Genomic DNA, 16,899 nt, shown 5'->3' with positions numbered 1-16,899 from the left:
AATAGATAAATAAAACAGCCTGGACAGCTAAAAATGTGCTATCTTGAGAATAAATGATCCATTCAGTAACCAAACAATTTATTGCTCTTTCCCTGTTTTGTCTTCTCATCCTTTATCCCTCTGGTATGTCCAGTCATTTGTCAAATTACATGGGTACTTGAACCCCAACAATGTGCTGTTATACAACAAGATCTGGATGGGTACCAAGGATTAACATTGGTACTTCTGTATTATGAGAATAAAATAATGCCCATGTTTCCAGTTGCTATTAACCACTTACCATATTACATCATCCATCTTAAGATGTCATCATCACAAAATGATACCGCTTTAGCATTGGGGCCAGATTGCCTTTGGTCTTGCCCAGTTATTTTTTTCATAGAATTACCCTGAAAGACTGAGAAACAAATAGTAGCAACTGATAGTATACACTAGACTTGAGCCAGATGTGATTGTAATACACTTTGCCTGAGAGAAATAATGATGAAATTGGTTGAAGTTTTCATTCCAGAAAGGTAACCCAGGTATTACGGGAAGAGACTTTCATGACTTTCTGGAATACGGTAGAAATAAAATGTTTAGCTTATCAGTAAGGATTGGGAGTTTGGAGTTCTAGGAAGAAAATGTAGTAAGTTGAAGCTGAGCGTCACAGAAGATGGTGCAGTTCAAGAAGTGATTCCTTTTGGCCATGAATTTCCCTCCAAAAAAGCTGTTTTATCACTTCTCTCCAGGTGTGCAATTCATCCCAATCTCATTACAGTCACAGAGGATTCATGAGCCATAGAATTACAATCAATCATCCATCCTACCAACCAACCAACCAACCATTGGTTGTCTCCGAAGAACTCAGCATTTTGCCAGAAGCCATGGAGGATGTAGAACAAGAGGTTGCAGCAGAAAATTCTATAGTCACACGTTTGAGTACATACATGTGTGTGCACACACATGCATACACAATGTCTAAAGCAGGACTGTGCAAGAGCAATTTCCTTAGTTACTTTGTTGTATTTGACCTTGTTTGTATTTGAACAGCCATGGTTAAGGCATCCATCTGAGAAACTGGGGGACTGTGGAGAAGCATTCCCTCTCCTTCCCTTCTGTTTGATTCAATGTGGCCACAGACTGATTTTATACCAGCCATCCACGTCCATACACCCAAAGCTTTGTTCTCCAGCCAGCAAGGAATTGTTCTGAATGAAAGAGCAGAAAAGTGGAGTTCTAATACACAGGCACTTAGATTAAGCCTGGTGGTTTTCCAGATTTGAGTTCTACTGATTTTGATGTGTAGAAGCCTTTTTTTTTTTTTTTTTTTTAATAACCTCTGAGGCTGATGGTGGTCACTTACCCTGCTACTGCTTTCCAAAAGACAAAGCCACAAAAATTCTCAAATCTTAGGCAAAGGATATCGCTTTTGATGATCAAATGAATAAATTCAATTTGAGTTGGAACAATCAGCTAGACCTACTTCCTGAACCTGCAAAGTGTCCCTACCATACAGCTAATAGAAAGTATTGCACACAGGACTCATGCTTACTCTTTCTGTCCCAAGAAGTTATCAATAATCTGTACACTTGCAGCAAAATGTGAACAAATATATTTAGATATATTTAAAAGAATTAAAAAAACATTTCACAAAAACATTTTGTTGTCATAGGAATTTTTTGTAGCAATAAATGCCCATGCCAAAATTTAAACATTGTTCCAAGTATGATTATCTGTACTGATAAGTTATGCATCAAATTATGTAAACAGAGTCAGATACATTTTACTATAGGAGTCACTGTCCTTCCTGGGGTTGAAGCTGCCCCATACATTTTTTCCAGGGGACCAATTAAGAAACTGCTATTTTCAGAGCAACAAAAATAAAAGCTTTTATTTGTTCATTTGAATATAAAACAGGCGTTATCACAGATGTACAAAGCGTACTGGTGGTTTAACATACAAGAAGGTTGCTGTCCTTTGCACATAAAAATTTTGTTTGAAACTGTGATTGGTTGAGTACATGAATCTCTCTAACCAGTCACCACACTCTATGAAATAACGCTGCTAACATTCAACTGATAAAAGGGACAGTTTTCCCTTGGGTAAAGTGTCAAGCAGGATTAAATATATATAATAAACAAGCACCATGAGGAATCTGCTCCTGTTTGATTAGGTTTGTTTCAATGTTCATTGTGTACCCTCTCTTTGTGCAAGTTGATTACACGGTTTTGTCTGACTTCAAAAGCACAAGGTCACAAGACAAACATTTTATACATTCGCATGAATGATTTATCTACAGTACAATTTCTAATACAGAACAATCCTTCTTTATTGCTGAAACTGGTGGTACTTAAGTGTCTCCTTTCCTTTTTCTTGCACAACAAAACTTGAATCCCAGTCCACCAACTCTTTTGAACCTAAACTCTAACCTCAGAGATGGCAGGATGCAGAAGAGATCTGTTAGTAACTGCTTTCACAACTGCATTGCAGTATTTCCCCTCCCTTGGATGTAAAGTTGATATGGTGAAGGTTAAATTATGTTTGAAGTGACATCTAAATTCGCTTTGCTTCCCGACATTGGCTGAACTTCACAAGTTATCCTGCACAATGCAATTAGATTTCATAATCAGTATCTTATCTAAAACCTTAAACCAACTATCCCTTAAACAAGGTGGGTGTGTGTAAGAAAATGTCTTTTTCTGTGTGTGGTGGGGTTTTCCCCCCTTAGGAAGCAGAAGACTGTAGGAATGTGTATCTGAAGCATGGAGAGAAATATTCATACACCGCAATGGTGTCAAACAATATTTTTAAAATCAACTGACCTGTGGAGATGGAAGGATGCACCATACATGCAGATAAATGGAAAAAAAAAAAAAAAAATGTGTGCCACTTAAAAAAAAATCAAAACAATCAGGCTTGGATCTTAAAAGTCAAACAAAATTCTCCTTCAGCAAAGGGCTTACTGCTGGCTGCATATAGCAAAGGCAGACAAAATCATTGCCTATATTATAATGAAAAAAAGGATCTAAATTTTGCCCAGCAACAATCTTAGTCATGCATATCTAGTAACAAGAGCCACTGCAGGATTGTATTGGGGCGATTATAAAATAAATCACTCCTGGGTTGTTGATACCTCCTTCTTGGTTAGACTCAGGCCAATTTAATTTAGAAGTGTACAGATGAGCTCAGAAAATTAAAGAAAGTGCGAGAGAGACCGCAGCAGCAGAAACAGAAATTAGGGATGTGTTTATCCACAGGTGGCAAAATGAAGGTAGCTGTGAGGCATGCTTGCTTGCTTTAGTCCATGGCCTTTGTTATGAGTCATCGGGGTGGTTCGGCTCCCTGGGGGTTTTGTTCATGGCCGAGGCTAGGGAACCCCAGAGACCAGAGGTCACACGGTTGGCTGGGTTGTAGGATGAGGCAGCGATCGCCTGTGCGAGTCTTTTCCCTTAAAGCTGTTCTGGACCTTTTGTCCACTCCACCCAGTGGTCATCGGAGGGGGTAATCAACGCAACCTGGTGCAAATGACCATGTAACATCATTCCTTCTCATACCAAGAACCAAAACAACAACAAAAAGTGACACTAACAAAAATGATGAAAAATATTGTGCAACAAATTCTTGTAGCTAAGAAAACAGTGCTATTCACCAACCTGCCTTTCCTAAAGTCTATCAAGTGTAGTAAGCACATGCCAGCATAAACTCAGTCATTGTTGTCCCCACAGCAAAGGAAAAAAAAATTAGTGCACATTTAGCCTTAAATTCCTTCACCATCTTTGAGATGGCAATAATTTCACTTGCTGGTCTCTGGTATCTAGAAGAAACTTTTAGACAGGGCTACTGGGCAATCTGTGATTGCTCTCATCAGCAAAGTGTATGTGAGTAAATCACTCAGTTATCTACAGTACAGTGGAGGGGACACCATGCAAGTGACAAGTTCTGCATTTTAAACTTTAAAATCTCCTTTTTTCATTAGCGAATTTATATTTCATATATATATATTTGTTGTGATACTATCCACGCAAGATAATACAACACTTTTTTTATATTAGCAAACATTACAAGACTTTAATATTCTTGAATGTTTTTTCTCTTTTATACTTCTAAAGAGATCAAAATAAATTAAACGTTTTGTACATAATTACATATGAAGAAGTTAACTTATTTTATCTTTTTAGTTTAGTACAAAGATATCTGCAAGATAAGTGCCGAAATACACCTTATTTATAACTTCTTTTCATTCTATGCTAACAACAAAGGCCACAGATTAGCCTTTGTTTCTTCAGCACATTTCTCACAAAGAAAGCTGCTAAAATCTAATTGGAAGGTGCTATTTGGAAGGTTTTCTCGTACCTCAACAAACTTTCCTAGAAGGATGAGATCTAGCAATGGCTTAAATTAGTACAAATCCATGTCATTAAGATTTCATGACACATTAAAACGGAGAAAACAATTTTTTGTCACACTACATAAATTGTTTAAAGGAACCCATCTGGAGGGCAGAAATTTTTTTTTTTTAATTGCTATTTTGACTTAACAAAATACAAAGCCACATTTACGAAGAAAGCACTTATTATTCAATAATTAAAAAAAACAAAAAACAAAAGAAAGAAAACAAAGTTTTTGAAATGGGCTTTTCCAACAAACTGAAGGCAGTAATCCCAAAGTCCTTCTGAGCTAAATTTAGTGGTAAATTCACATTTCACATTTCATTTCCATGCCAATCATGACTGCTGTGAGAAGTTATCATCATCACCATCACAATGACAAAAGGTTCCATTCTGGTGAATGTTGCCCTCGTATCTGCACAATTTCAGTGGACACCGAGAAAAATGTTTACATCTCTAGAAAAGTCCATGGAAGCCAGAGAGACAAGACTACATGTTGTAGGCCACATAGATGGGATCTAGCTGGTCTGCCAGGAAGCCGTCTCGCAGGTGCATGCGCTGCTTCTCTCCACGGGAGTTGATGGGAATGACACCGATGTCCACCACCACCACCACACCCACAATCAGGTAGTGTTCCTCCAGGACCACGTTGGTCACCAAGGGAACGAGGTCCAAGGCTTCCTGCTCTGATCCATCAAGCTCAACCACAACCACCAACAAGTTTGTCCAGGTAAACACAGCGCTGGAAGAGAGAAAAATCATCATGGCATCGTGAGTTCCTAATTAAATAATATTTTATTTTTGGAAAATTCCTTTTGGTTCTTTCTCAGATCTGCCTGATCCTTCTTGATAGTCTCCTATGGCTTGCTCATCTTTGTGAGTCCATCTCCTTTAATTCATTAGACATTTCATAGCTATTCTGGGGATAACAAATCTGTTCTTAGAATTTTCTGCTGGCTTTCTCTTATGAGTAGCTAGTTTTTCAAGTGCTCATTGAGCTCTGTGAACTTGTATTTCTCCGGGAGCAGTGGTCACTTTTAGCTCCTTAGAGGGCCCGGCTAACTCAGGAATCGATGCTTCAGCTCTGCCTCCCTGTGCTGACTGGAGGATTCATGCTCCCATCTCAGAGGCCGGAACAGCTCTCAGCATGCAGAAGCTGCCCTATTCCTTTATACCCAGCTCCTTCCTCTCTTGTGGTTAAAGGGTGTGTGCATGCTGTAGAATGCAACAACCCCAATCTTCATACCTTCCTGAACCTCAGTACTCTGGCATGGAACGCTGCAGACCCTTCCACTAAAGGAGGAGCAATTTTCCCACTCCTGGACTTTGGGCTCAGCCATGTAACTCAGTCAACGGGAGCTGATGGAGGCAGAGGCTTGTAAAGCACTTGAAATGTGCACTTGAACGTCCAGGCTTGTCCTGTCACGCCTCTGCCATTTCCATGGGAGGGACAAGCTGGGACTAGCCCTTTGGCCCCAGGGGGTGGGAGTGGGGGGTGAGAAGCATGCGGAGAAGAGCCCCCCAGCCCTTACGGTCTGAAGCACAGCCCCTCTGTTGGCCTGTGCCCTGCATCTGGAAGCAGAGACACCCAGCCACGCCCAGAGAAAATCCAGCTGATCCTGCAGGCGTGGGAGCGATCATGAATGATTGTTTCCAAGTCCTGAGCTTGGGGATGACGGGGAACACAGCTACAGTTATCTCCATATGAGTGGGTGGCAATTTTCCAAGATTGTCTTTACTCCTTTAAGCTAACAGTGCATCCAAAAGTATGTTTGATTTGGGATTTAGTTTTTTTTCAGTGAGAAGTTCACCCACGGTATTCAGTCTGCCTGATTTGCAGAAGTATAAGTCCAGATCTTTACTAAAATATTTTAAAGTTGGGCTTTTAAAAAATGGTTGTTGAAGGCTGTCTGATTTCTGCCAGGAGATGACAGTGCTAATTCCCTGACCCTGGTGCCTAGGGGTCTCCTGGCTGCAGAGGCCGGGCACAGGGAGCTGGGTGGGGACGAGAGCAGGGCTGGCAGGTGGGCAGGGCCCTCTCGGTGAGCTTCCTGCTGCCTGCTGTCTCACGCCAGACACAAAAGGGCTCTACCCCACTGAAAACCAGGAGGTATTTAGGAAAACTCACTACTGTTTTCTAAAAGGGTGAGAGTAAGTCTGTTAGAACAAAATGTTCATGTCACTATGGCCAATATATATGGCAAAATGAAAGGGAAATATTGGAGGGTGTGTTCAACAAATCTTTCTTCCTGGATTTTGCTTTGTGAAGGGGGGGTATACCTCAGGGAACAATCCTGCTGAAAAAGGTTCCCAAGAAAATGTTGTGCTGGTGCTGAATTTCCATAATATGGCTCCTTGTGATATTAAAATATTGTTCTGCATGGCCCAAGTGAGCCCACAGTGTGATGTTATGGATTATATAAATCACTCAGCCACTTCGGGTATTATTTTATTATAATAAATATATATAATAAAATATAATAAACAATATGAATATGTATTTAAATAAAATATATATAATAGTTAGCATTTGAAACTTATGACACAGTCCTGAAGATTTGGAAATGAGCTTAGATTTGTGTATTTAATCCAGTATGCCAAAAGGAGTGTTTGCTTTACTGTTGTCCCCTGGATCTTCAGGAAGATAGAGGATACTGGTTACTTATTTTCTACCAGAGTTATCCCAGGGGCTTTACGTTGATTTCTACCCTGAATCTTCTTCACAATAGGGAAAGGAGAGTTGATATTTTTCATATGTTCAGGCTGATGAAAACCAATCCATGAGAAATGGAAAGCTTTGGTTGGCCCAAATTATAGTCACACTGAGTGACCTTTGAGTAATTGTAACAAGACAACATCCATATTTCTCAGTATGAAGTAATTAATGGTAAAATGCTAGAAAGGATACCTGAGGCAAATATAATTGAAAGCAAGAAGGAGATTTGGTTAAATCAATTTAGTGAAGAGGTTTTCAGAGATAAAAATAAAAACGAAACAGTTTATGCCTGAATCATTTCAGATATACTGAAAGTCCTTCAGAATAACATCCACTAGCTTTTCTTTGTTTCTGGTTCCCATGTAAACAAAGGCAAGTCTGGTTCCCTGCAGTGGTCAGATGCACACATGCAGGTCCCTGGCCACACGGCACTTAACAACAAGCAATACTTATGACAAAAATTAGAATCAAGGTCTAGAAATCCATGGAGGGGCCCCAAAAGGCCATAAACCTTAAAGCAGACTTTTTGTAACCAGACAGAAAATACTTGGTGGTGGGGGTGGAGGGATAAAATCCAATTGAAATGCTTTTCTTAAAAATGTAAAAAATGGAAAGTTGTCACTATTATTTATAATTACTTAGATGGAAACTGGGGTAGGCCATGTGCCCAGTTTCTGAGCTGCCATCTTTCTAGAGCTTCTGTTGTTTTATCGGTTTCTGTTCTCTATCTACACTCAATGTAGAGGTACAACTGTGAACATTTGAGGAATTCTGACTCAGGGTGAGCAGGGATTTAGACAATCTGAACCACTGGTCAATGCATGAGTACGCAGACGCTATCCCTTGTATTCTGCCAAGTATTCCATGTTCAGATTCAATGATTGGCAGTAACTGCCAGGCTGCCCATTGCAAACCAATTAGCTAACAAGAGACAATGACAATCTCAGAACCAATGCACTCAACCAAGAAAATAGCCCAGGAAGGAATTTCAGAATGTACCTCCTTAAAGACCTGAACTAAACTTTGAGATCAGTTCCATCAGGTCTCTTCTCCAGGCCAGAGACTTGGTGCCCTTTGGTAAGCACTCTATTACCAAATGAACGAAAATATCTAAAGCAAATGATCTTGGGTCACTTTTAATTGTTAAACACAACATAAAGGCACTGAGTGAGCTTGAGGAAGTCATTAGCACTGGTTGATTTAGCGCAGAACCAACACTGCACTCCAGCCTCCAGGCTAGTCACACTGCGCCACGTACCCCGTGTGCCGTCACAGCAGTGAGTGTGCCGTGCGGAAAATGCAGAGAAAAAGGCAGCTGCTCCATTGCCACTTGCAGCTCTTATTTATGAAGCATCATTAACATACTCAGCATTTGCCAACAGATTAAATGGGTCAGAGGGGAAGACAACATGCCAAGCTGTGGGGAGGGGAAATGTGTGAAGTACTTATCTGGGCCAAGATTTCCTCCTGGGGCCCTGGCCCGCTAAGCTGCTTCACCACATACCAGAGAGTATTTATAATAGCTGTCTGGCCCTTGCTGGCATTGGTTTAATTCAAGTGGTTCTTCCTTTGGAAATGTCTCGGCCATAGCGTGAGGCTTGGCCGTAATGTTGCCCTTTTCTCATTTACGTGTGCCCACATACACATTCATGCATAAAGTCTCCAGGTTAACAGAGCTCATAAAAAGCATTTTGTGTGCCTGCCTATGTATGTGTGCACTTTATTATTTTTTTTCCTGTGCCATGCTTTTCTACACTAAACAACAACAACCTGCCTTCCTGGAAAACTTCATCAAGTCATTTTCACTGTAATAAAGGTATAGCCGTGGCAGGGCAAATATGATTTATTAATCCTTTGCCAAGCGTACTACTTTATTGCTAGGTTATTAAGCCCCAGATAAGTACTTCAATCAAAAGCTCCATCATTTTGGCTTATGTTTGCTATCAAAATCACTCTGACCCCTGCAACCACCCGCTCTATCCTCGGTGCTTTACAAACGCCGTCCCTGCTCTCAGGAGTAAGCAGCCCGACCACTGTACCACTTACCATTCTGTGACACTTTTATGGGCTCTGATTACAGAGGTCTCGATATCTATCGGGTGGTACCGCATCCCTCGCAACTCCATGGCTTCATCGAGTGCGCCCACGACATAGAGGGCATCGTGGCGCTCTGTGCACAGGAAGGGAAGGAGGAAAGATACACATGAGCCCTCCCTGCAGAGCTGCTCAAACCAGCGTTTTAATCAGTGATCAAAACCAACACTGAGACAAATGCAAAGAAAAGGGAGCACTGAGCAAGGGATAACTAGTACTTTCTAAGGGGAAAAGCTCTGTAGGGCTTCTGGAAGGCTGAGGCTCTCACAGAGAATGCCTTGGGCCTGTCGTGCTGTGTTCTGTCTCCCTGGAGTGCTGGGTGGCACGTAAGGGACATGCCCTCCGGGCTTTCATGCCAAGGGAGAGAGACACCTTTTCTAGGGTCGGTCACTGGTTACTGTTGAATACATGTTCACATATTTATCAACAGCAGCCAGGTACTGCCTGAGTACTGGGGTGGGCAGACAGCTCATGTCATGCTCAGTCTTCTACAGAAGAGGACACTGAGGCTAACAGGGATTTCACCTGCCCAAGGGCACACAGGCAGGAAGTGAAGGAGCACAGCCAGAATTAAACTCGGTTCCCTCTGACCCCGGCACTTCAGTTCTTGACTATGTTATCAGTCCCATGTCTGAATGGGAAAAGAAAGCATAGTTTCTGATAACTTCCATGAATGAAAACTTCTCTACCTCACGTTATACAACCATGAAATTTGTTTTTATCAGGAATGCAAACCTTAGAATAATGAGAATATGCAGCCAGTCCCATCTTTCCTTAAAAAGTAGGAACTATGTCCTTCATCTTTAAAGGGGTAAGTATATCGGAACAAAATTGAAATAAATGACTGATAAATAAATAATGTAATACCAGAAAATAAATAATTTCCAATTTACATCAGGTAAGAAAAGATGCTTAGATTTACTTGTTGGCTTCTGATCATTTACTGAGCTTCCCGTACCCTCCTGTCGTGGGGGACTTAGCTCTTTCAGGGAGTCAGAGGTGACACACAGCCACAGTGTCTGCTGTCCTGGCCCCAGTGAGCCGACACGATGGGACTCCTCCCAGCCTTCCTTGGGAAGTTTAAATTCCCACCAACTTTTATATCTCTAAATTTAGTTCTCCACAGGAACCCCTGGTAGCATACTCAGTCGACGATTTTCCCAAATTAGAAATATTACATCCTAAATTTTCTAAATTCAGTCCCTGTTCAGACAGGTTAATTTGGTTTCCACTAAGTTCGTAAGGCATGTATGTTAATAAACCCTGCAGATGTTTAAGAACTCATCTCACTGGGTTTTGGTCTGGCAGAATCTCAGTGACAACTCTCAGCTCCTCTTCTTGTGAAATGTTCAAGTCCTGCTTCTAATTTGAGTGGAACTAAGTAAAGAGGGTGAGAAAGGATTCTGGAATTAGAAAATAAACTGGGTACACAAGTATGCTTTGATGTTTTGGGTTTATGAAATGTCTGTGGCCTTGACTCAATGCCTCCTCCGAGGTTAGCAAAAGCAGTCTCAGCAATGGCAGTTCACTCTAATTGTCCCCAACCGGACGTCAGCATGTCTGCAGCTCGCCGGCCTGTGCTCTGAACGCAGTGGCCAAGCACCTGGGGAGGGTGGGAAGGTGGTCTCCCCACCCCACCCCCAGCTCCCGGAGCAGCGCAGACACGAGGACACAGACCCCAGCCGAGGGCAGGGCACCCGCTCCCCGTGGTTCTCGGTGATGCTGGGCCTCCCTGGCGGCCCTGAGCACAACAGCTCTCAGCTGCTCTCCAGGGGGAAGGTGCTGGTCTAGTTTCTATTGCAGACAGGCCTAGGGTGGGAGCGGGCAGGGTTTCAGTTGGTGAGGAAAAGAATCAGTAAGCTATTGCTTAAAGAAACTTGTTTGTGGGGAAAACATGGAAGCCCGTGCTTCTATAGAAGCCTTGGATTCTACTAAATGGCATAAAGGTCTCCCTGATTTTATATCTGATCTTAGTTCCTATGAGAATAGAGATATGTGATAGAAAGCTTCAGCTAAACGGACACGTTTGAACCTCCTCTCTGTTAAACTCAGCTGAGTTTGACTAGCAGCAAGCACACATGCATGTTCTCCTGGGTTTGGCTGCCCCCGATCGCAGACAGGCTTTCCGTGTCTAGGGGAACCTGCTGTTCTCTCTTCTCGAGGATTGAGGGGGGCGGTGGACAGCGTGTCTCCTGGTCTGTTCTGGAGGGCGGTCACCCTGGACTGAAGGTAAACACTTACCTCCATTTGCATCCGTCAACTCAGTTCTCCGCAGGAACCCCAAATAGCCTGTTCGTGCCCAAACTGTTTGGGTGTCTCCGAAACTTAATCTTGAGTTGAAGTGATCAGACTGGAGGGATTCATCGCCATAAACAGTGAAATAACCACTCGCATTGTGAGCACTGTGAACCCAAATCTGTTAATGAAGCAGACGCAGAACATAGGAGCTTAGGAGTTTACTCGAGGCTATCCTGAGGGAAGTGGGTTTGAAAACCACAATTCAATAAATTATGTTCAGTGATAGTAAAAGTTTCCTTGGAGTGAACAAGTAAGAAGTTAATCTCAGTCAGGTTTCTGGGAGACAGAAAGACGCCCACAAAGTTTACTGAAACGAAGGTGCTAAACCAAACGTATGGCAAACCAACCCACTCCTCCATCTCTCATAGAATTTTATTAAAGGTGGCTAAGTGAATTTTTTTTTTAAAATAGCTCTATGAACAAAGTTGAATTAGTTTCTTTGTACTTATTGAAACACAATGATTGTTTCTAAAGAGCATCTGGAAACATGTAAAAAGCTTATGACTTACTATGCCTTTTACCTGGTTAGCCTGTTTTGGAAATGAATTGCAAAAACAAAACAGTCTAAGGGGGAAAGCATATAATAGGAAAAAATGGGAAACAAAAATGCCTAAATGTATGACAACTGGGAAAATGGGTAAGCAAAGAATGATATGTAGACTCCAAATGCTGAACATGTAGAGTCTGTAGAGCCATGGAAAAGATTTGAGGAAATAGTTAAGCAAATAAAATTTCTAAAACATTCATAACTGCATGCAATTTTGTCTGTACAAAGATAAGGATCTGAACAATGAGGGTCTTTAGACTGGAGTGTTTCTAGTTAAGACATTCTGGGCATTATTTTATTATTTATACTGAAATATGGTCAAGTTCCTTGAAATCAGAAACACTGTCTGTTTTGCTTATTGTCATATTCCTAAGTCTCAGAACAGTGTCTAGAACATGCAGGTATGCAATAAACATCTCTTGAGGAAGTGAAAAGTAAAGCAGAAAAGGAAGGTAGACCAATAACCAAGGCTGATGATAACTGTTCTCTGAACCCTAAAATAAAACATTTCCTCATTAAGAAACTCCCAGTGATTGGGAAAGCCATAAGGACCACACTCCACTTTGTCTAGTTTATGGATGGATGAGTAGAAAAATAGGGGAAGGAAACAAACAGACAAAGGTACCCAGTGTTCTTTTTTACTTCAATTGCTCTTTTTCACTCTAATTATTATTCTTGTTATTTTTGTGTGTGTGCTAATGAAGGTGTCAGGGATTGATTTAGGTGATGAATGTACAACTATGTAATGGTACTGTAAACAATCGAAAGTACGATTTGTTTTGTACGACTGCGTGGTATGTGAATATATCTCAATAAAAAAAAAAATTTCAAAAAAAAAAAAAAAAAAAAAAAAAAAAAGAAACTCCCAGTAAGATCACTTCGCACATCTCGCAGGTTCTTGCTGCCCCTAGAGTAAGGTGGGCTCCAGTATCTGCCTCACCTCTGCCCCAGCTCTCTGCGCTCAGGCCCCTCGGTACTGTGGCATCTGACAAGGAGGGCAGGATGTGAGGTGGGACCCTCCCCAAATTTCTAGAGAGCTGGCTCTACCTCTAAATTGCAATTGGGAATATTCTTTGGCCCAACAATTTCAGTTCCTAAATAGGATACAGAATTCCATCATCTCAGTTCTGACGGGGAGATCCAAATGATGAACTGAAAAATATCCCAAGAAGAGAAGACTTTGGGAAGTAAGAACAAATTGATAGGACTCATTTCATGAATCACTTAGTGGCAAATTTGTGTTACAAAGTGTGTTATTGTTCTAAGTGTCAGAACTTAAATTTGGGTTAGGAGAGGTGGACTACAAACCAAATGTCAAATGCCAGAAGAAAAAGGAATTGGAGAGTGACTGGAGGGTAGCAATGAGGGAAGAGCTCTTCATACGTGGAGCCCTAAGGTGGTGGGTGGGTAGCAGAGAGCCAGAGGAAGAGAGTTCTGCCACAGAGAACAGAAGTGTAATGGCCCCGAAGCGGAAACCTTCTTTGTGCTTCCAGGAGGAGCTAAGAGGGCAGTGTAGCAAGTGTGCAGTGAGCAGAGCACGGGGAGCCAGAGACAGACAGGAGCTCCAGGCAGAAAAGCACCGGGGCCAAATGCAGCAGATGGCAGAGGCACAGTAAGGGTTTGAGGTTTTACTATGAGCTGAGGTGGGAAGTCACCAGAGGGTTTTGAGCAGAGGAGTGATACGATCTATTGTATATTTTAAATAGATCATACAGGCTGTTATGAGGAAAATGAACTGTACGGGCCAAAACAGGAAGATCAGATCAGAGGCGACTTCTACAGTCACCCAGAAAGAAAGGGTGGTGGCTCAGCGTAGATGACAGTGATGAAGCTGAGACGTTCCACCTTCTGGATGTACTTAGAAAGCAGATCATCTCACAGGATTTGCTCATACGTTAGACATAAGGTATGAGATAAAGGAGTAGTTGAGGATGACTAAGATATTTGGCCTCGGCAACCAGTAGAATAGAGTTGCCATTTACTGACAAGGGGAAAATAAGGGCAGGTTTTATGGGGGCAGGAGAGGGAACAAGGAGTTTAGTTTGGGATATGTTTAGTAGGGGATACTTATTAGATATCCAGTCTAATAGGTGTCCAGAGTTCAAGGGAGAGTTCAGGGCTAAAGACACAAATCTGGCCATCATCAACAGACAGCCATGGCTAATTTAGGAACTAAAAATATCAGTTAATTACAGGAGTGCACTTTTATGAACTAAATAGAAATAGCAAATTTGTGGAGACAGGTTACAGGTTACTAGGATGGAAGACAAGTGAGGGAAAGTTGTTGCTTGGTGGGTACAGTGTTTGTAAATTTTAGAAATTTTGAAATAAAAAATATATATTTTTTGAAGTATTTGCCTGGATCTCAGGGAAAAAAAAAACAACGCTCAGTAAAGAAGGGAAACTGATGACACTGGCATAAGTGCTGTCCTTGGTTAGGCAAGAGTGGATTCAATTCAGGGGACAGCGGACGGTTTGGCCTTAGCTAGGAAAACAGGAGGGAACAAAAAAATACGTTGGCATAATGCAAGTAGGTGGATGGTGATGGGACTTAGTAGATATTCTTTTCTGACAGTTCCTCAGTGGAAGAAGCAAGTTTATCAGTTGAGAAGAATGAAGGGAAGGTACTGGAGGTTTGAGGAGGAAGGGAAGGTGTGAAACGCCTTGTCCAGGCAAGTGGGAGAGGGCCTTTTTGAGATCAGTGGTCAAGAATTTTAACCGAAACCGGGCAGCAAGGTTATGCATTCAACTGCCAGCTTAGAGGACAGAGTCAATGAGGGTGGGAGTGTATCATAAATATAATGAAGCAAAAGTACAAAGTGCCACCATTTATTTTCTGATCTGAAATAAATAGATAACTATCATTTTTCCAATACATTTGCTACCAGTTGTTGACACTGTTCTGAGTCTAAGCTGTAGCATTATTCCCTTTTGTAGCCTTCCTATATTGCTTTCCTGATGCAGGGTTTCTAAGCACTGAAGGCAGGCAGTTGGAAAAGAAAGGGGAGATGAGTTAAGTCAGGAGATAATAAGGAAAGTCATTCCACATTAGTTAAACAAGTTTTCTACTTTTTCTGAATTCTTTGAAGACAATCTGTCATACTTCCTTAAGGAAAACTCATTTGGTAATTCTGAACTTTCATAGAATCATTGAAACAGTAAAGCTTCAAAAGTTATTTACAATTCATCACTTACCCAATTTAAACAGAACTTGCTTTGAGGATCAATGATATGTGAATAGGTTTTAATGGTTTTGAAGAGAATAGAAGATATGCAACAGAAAAATAAACTTGATCTTGGAGGACACATCTTTCAGAGGATACTCCATAACTCACCTCACCAAGATGTGAGTCCCCCAAAGGTCCTTTTGTTTCTGGATTAGCAATTATGATCCGAACCCCTGGAAGTATCTATTTGAGAAAGGAAAATACCCTAGTTAATGGAAAGACAGGCAGATATTACACATATATAAACCTTAATCTTGTCTTTATGACATATGTCCATTTTCCCTTCTAATAATTTTTTAGAAAGTGGTATGGCCTCAAATAAAAACTGCATACCACAGCACTACATAATTAGATCATCATAATTACATTTTCAGTGTAATTAGTACTCCAATAACATATCCTTTGTTAACATGACCTTAAAAATCAGAATTTTGAAAAAAAACCTGATAAATGGTATGAGGCTTGCAAAAAAAAAAAAAAAAAAAAAAAGGAATTTTCAGTTATTTCAATTTATTTGTTTCAGTTAAATTTAACATTATGCCTCACATCTTGGCATGTGAGGATGAATGTGAGGTGATGCAACAGTAGGAATTGAACTAAGGAGGCCAGGAGTGTTTTCAGGGATGAGTGTGGAGTCAAGAACAATCCAGGCATGGCCAAGTGACTCAGTATAAAGCTGTATTTTATGTTGGCCAGAAGTAAAAGATCCTGTGCTGACTGCTAGTGTAGTCGGGTGCATTATAATTAGAATGTCTGCACTGATCTTCATTCTCTTCTCCATTATATTTTCAGCTCATTCTCCTGGGGGACTTTTCCTTGTGGGAACACAGCTTTTATTATACTGCATGTCAAGAATAAGCACCTCCTTCTTAATGAAAGTTAAGTTTAAAAACATTCCGAATCCTACTCATACTATACATATAAGGAAGGAAAACCACATTGTAGAAATCTAGAATATAGCCTGTCTCAATTCAACTAATTAACATTATATGTTTGAGATAAGGCAAAACATCTTATAATAAAAATACAAAAACTCCTGGGACAGTTATCCTGTATTGTAAGTGATAATTTGACAGCTGCTTGGTCTTTGTGTCTAACTTAAACTGTAGCAAGCTGTGCTGAGACTCTGGTTATTGAGATGCTTCATATTATTAGAACCAACTCAGTGAGAATAATCCTAAGTTGTGGTCATGTAGACAGATTACAAAGGTCCAGAAGTGATGCAAGATGCTACCAGGTTTATGTCAGGTGGAGAGGAAATCTGACCTCCATTCAGGGAGCAACTGATGCAATTAGGACCAAAAAAGAAAAATTTGTTTATTTAGGTTTGAATAGGTTTACTGCCCTTTAGTGCTTGTAAAATAAATAAATAAATAAATAAATAAACAAACAAACAAACAAACAAATAAATAAAAACAAGAAAACCCAAAATATAACCACTGTAGCGGAAACTACTAGCTGTTCCCTGATACACATTCTTTGTCTAATTTCATAGTAATGGATAATACTCTGATTTTTTGCTAGGTCCACAGACATTAAGAATCAATACAGTATTTCCCAACTTTCCTTTCAGCTGGGTGGGACCATGTGACTAAATTCTGGCTAAGGGTTTTATCCGTGAGTATGGCAGCTTGTGGGAACCTTTAA

General features: G+C 40.9%; 1 protein-coding gene across 6 annotated transcripts in view; it reads right to left on the bottom strand.

Annotated features, from left to right (window-relative positions):
* Nucleotides 1-1,845: 1,845 nt before the first annotated feature.
* DIP2C (disco interacting protein 2 homolog C) overlaps nucleotides 1,846-16,899 on the bottom strand; it is a 555,699-nt gene continuing 540,645 nt past the window's right edge. For all 6 annotated transcript variants that reach the window (XM_037835690.1, XM_037835692.1, XM_037835689.1 and 3 more), the window contains 4 exons: nucleotides 15,361-15,435; nucleotides 11,422-11,596; nucleotides 9,133-9,256; nucleotides 1,846-5,112 (listed from right to left, as the gene is read on the bottom strand). In XM_037835690.1, coding sequence (XP_037691618.1) covers nucleotides 4,860-5,112; nucleotides 9,133-9,256; nucleotides 11,422-11,596; nucleotides 15,361-15,435 — 627 coding nt within the window. In that variant the 3' untranslated portion in view covers nucleotides 1,846-4,859. The remainder of the gene's footprint in view (nucleotides 5,113-9,132; nucleotides 9,257-11,421; nucleotides 11,597-15,360; nucleotides 15,436-16,899) is intronic.

The sequence above is a fragment of the Choloepus didactylus genome, chromosome 5, assembly GCF_015220235.1.
Source record: "Choloepus didactylus isolate mChoDid1 chromosome 5, mChoDid1.pri, whole genome shotgun sequence".
NCBI lineage: Eukaryota > Metazoa > Chordata > Mammalia > Pilosa > Megalonychidae > Choloepus > Choloepus didactylus.
The sequence above is the reverse complement of the archived record's forward strand: the minus strand, read 5'-3'. Positions and strand labels throughout refer to the sequence as shown.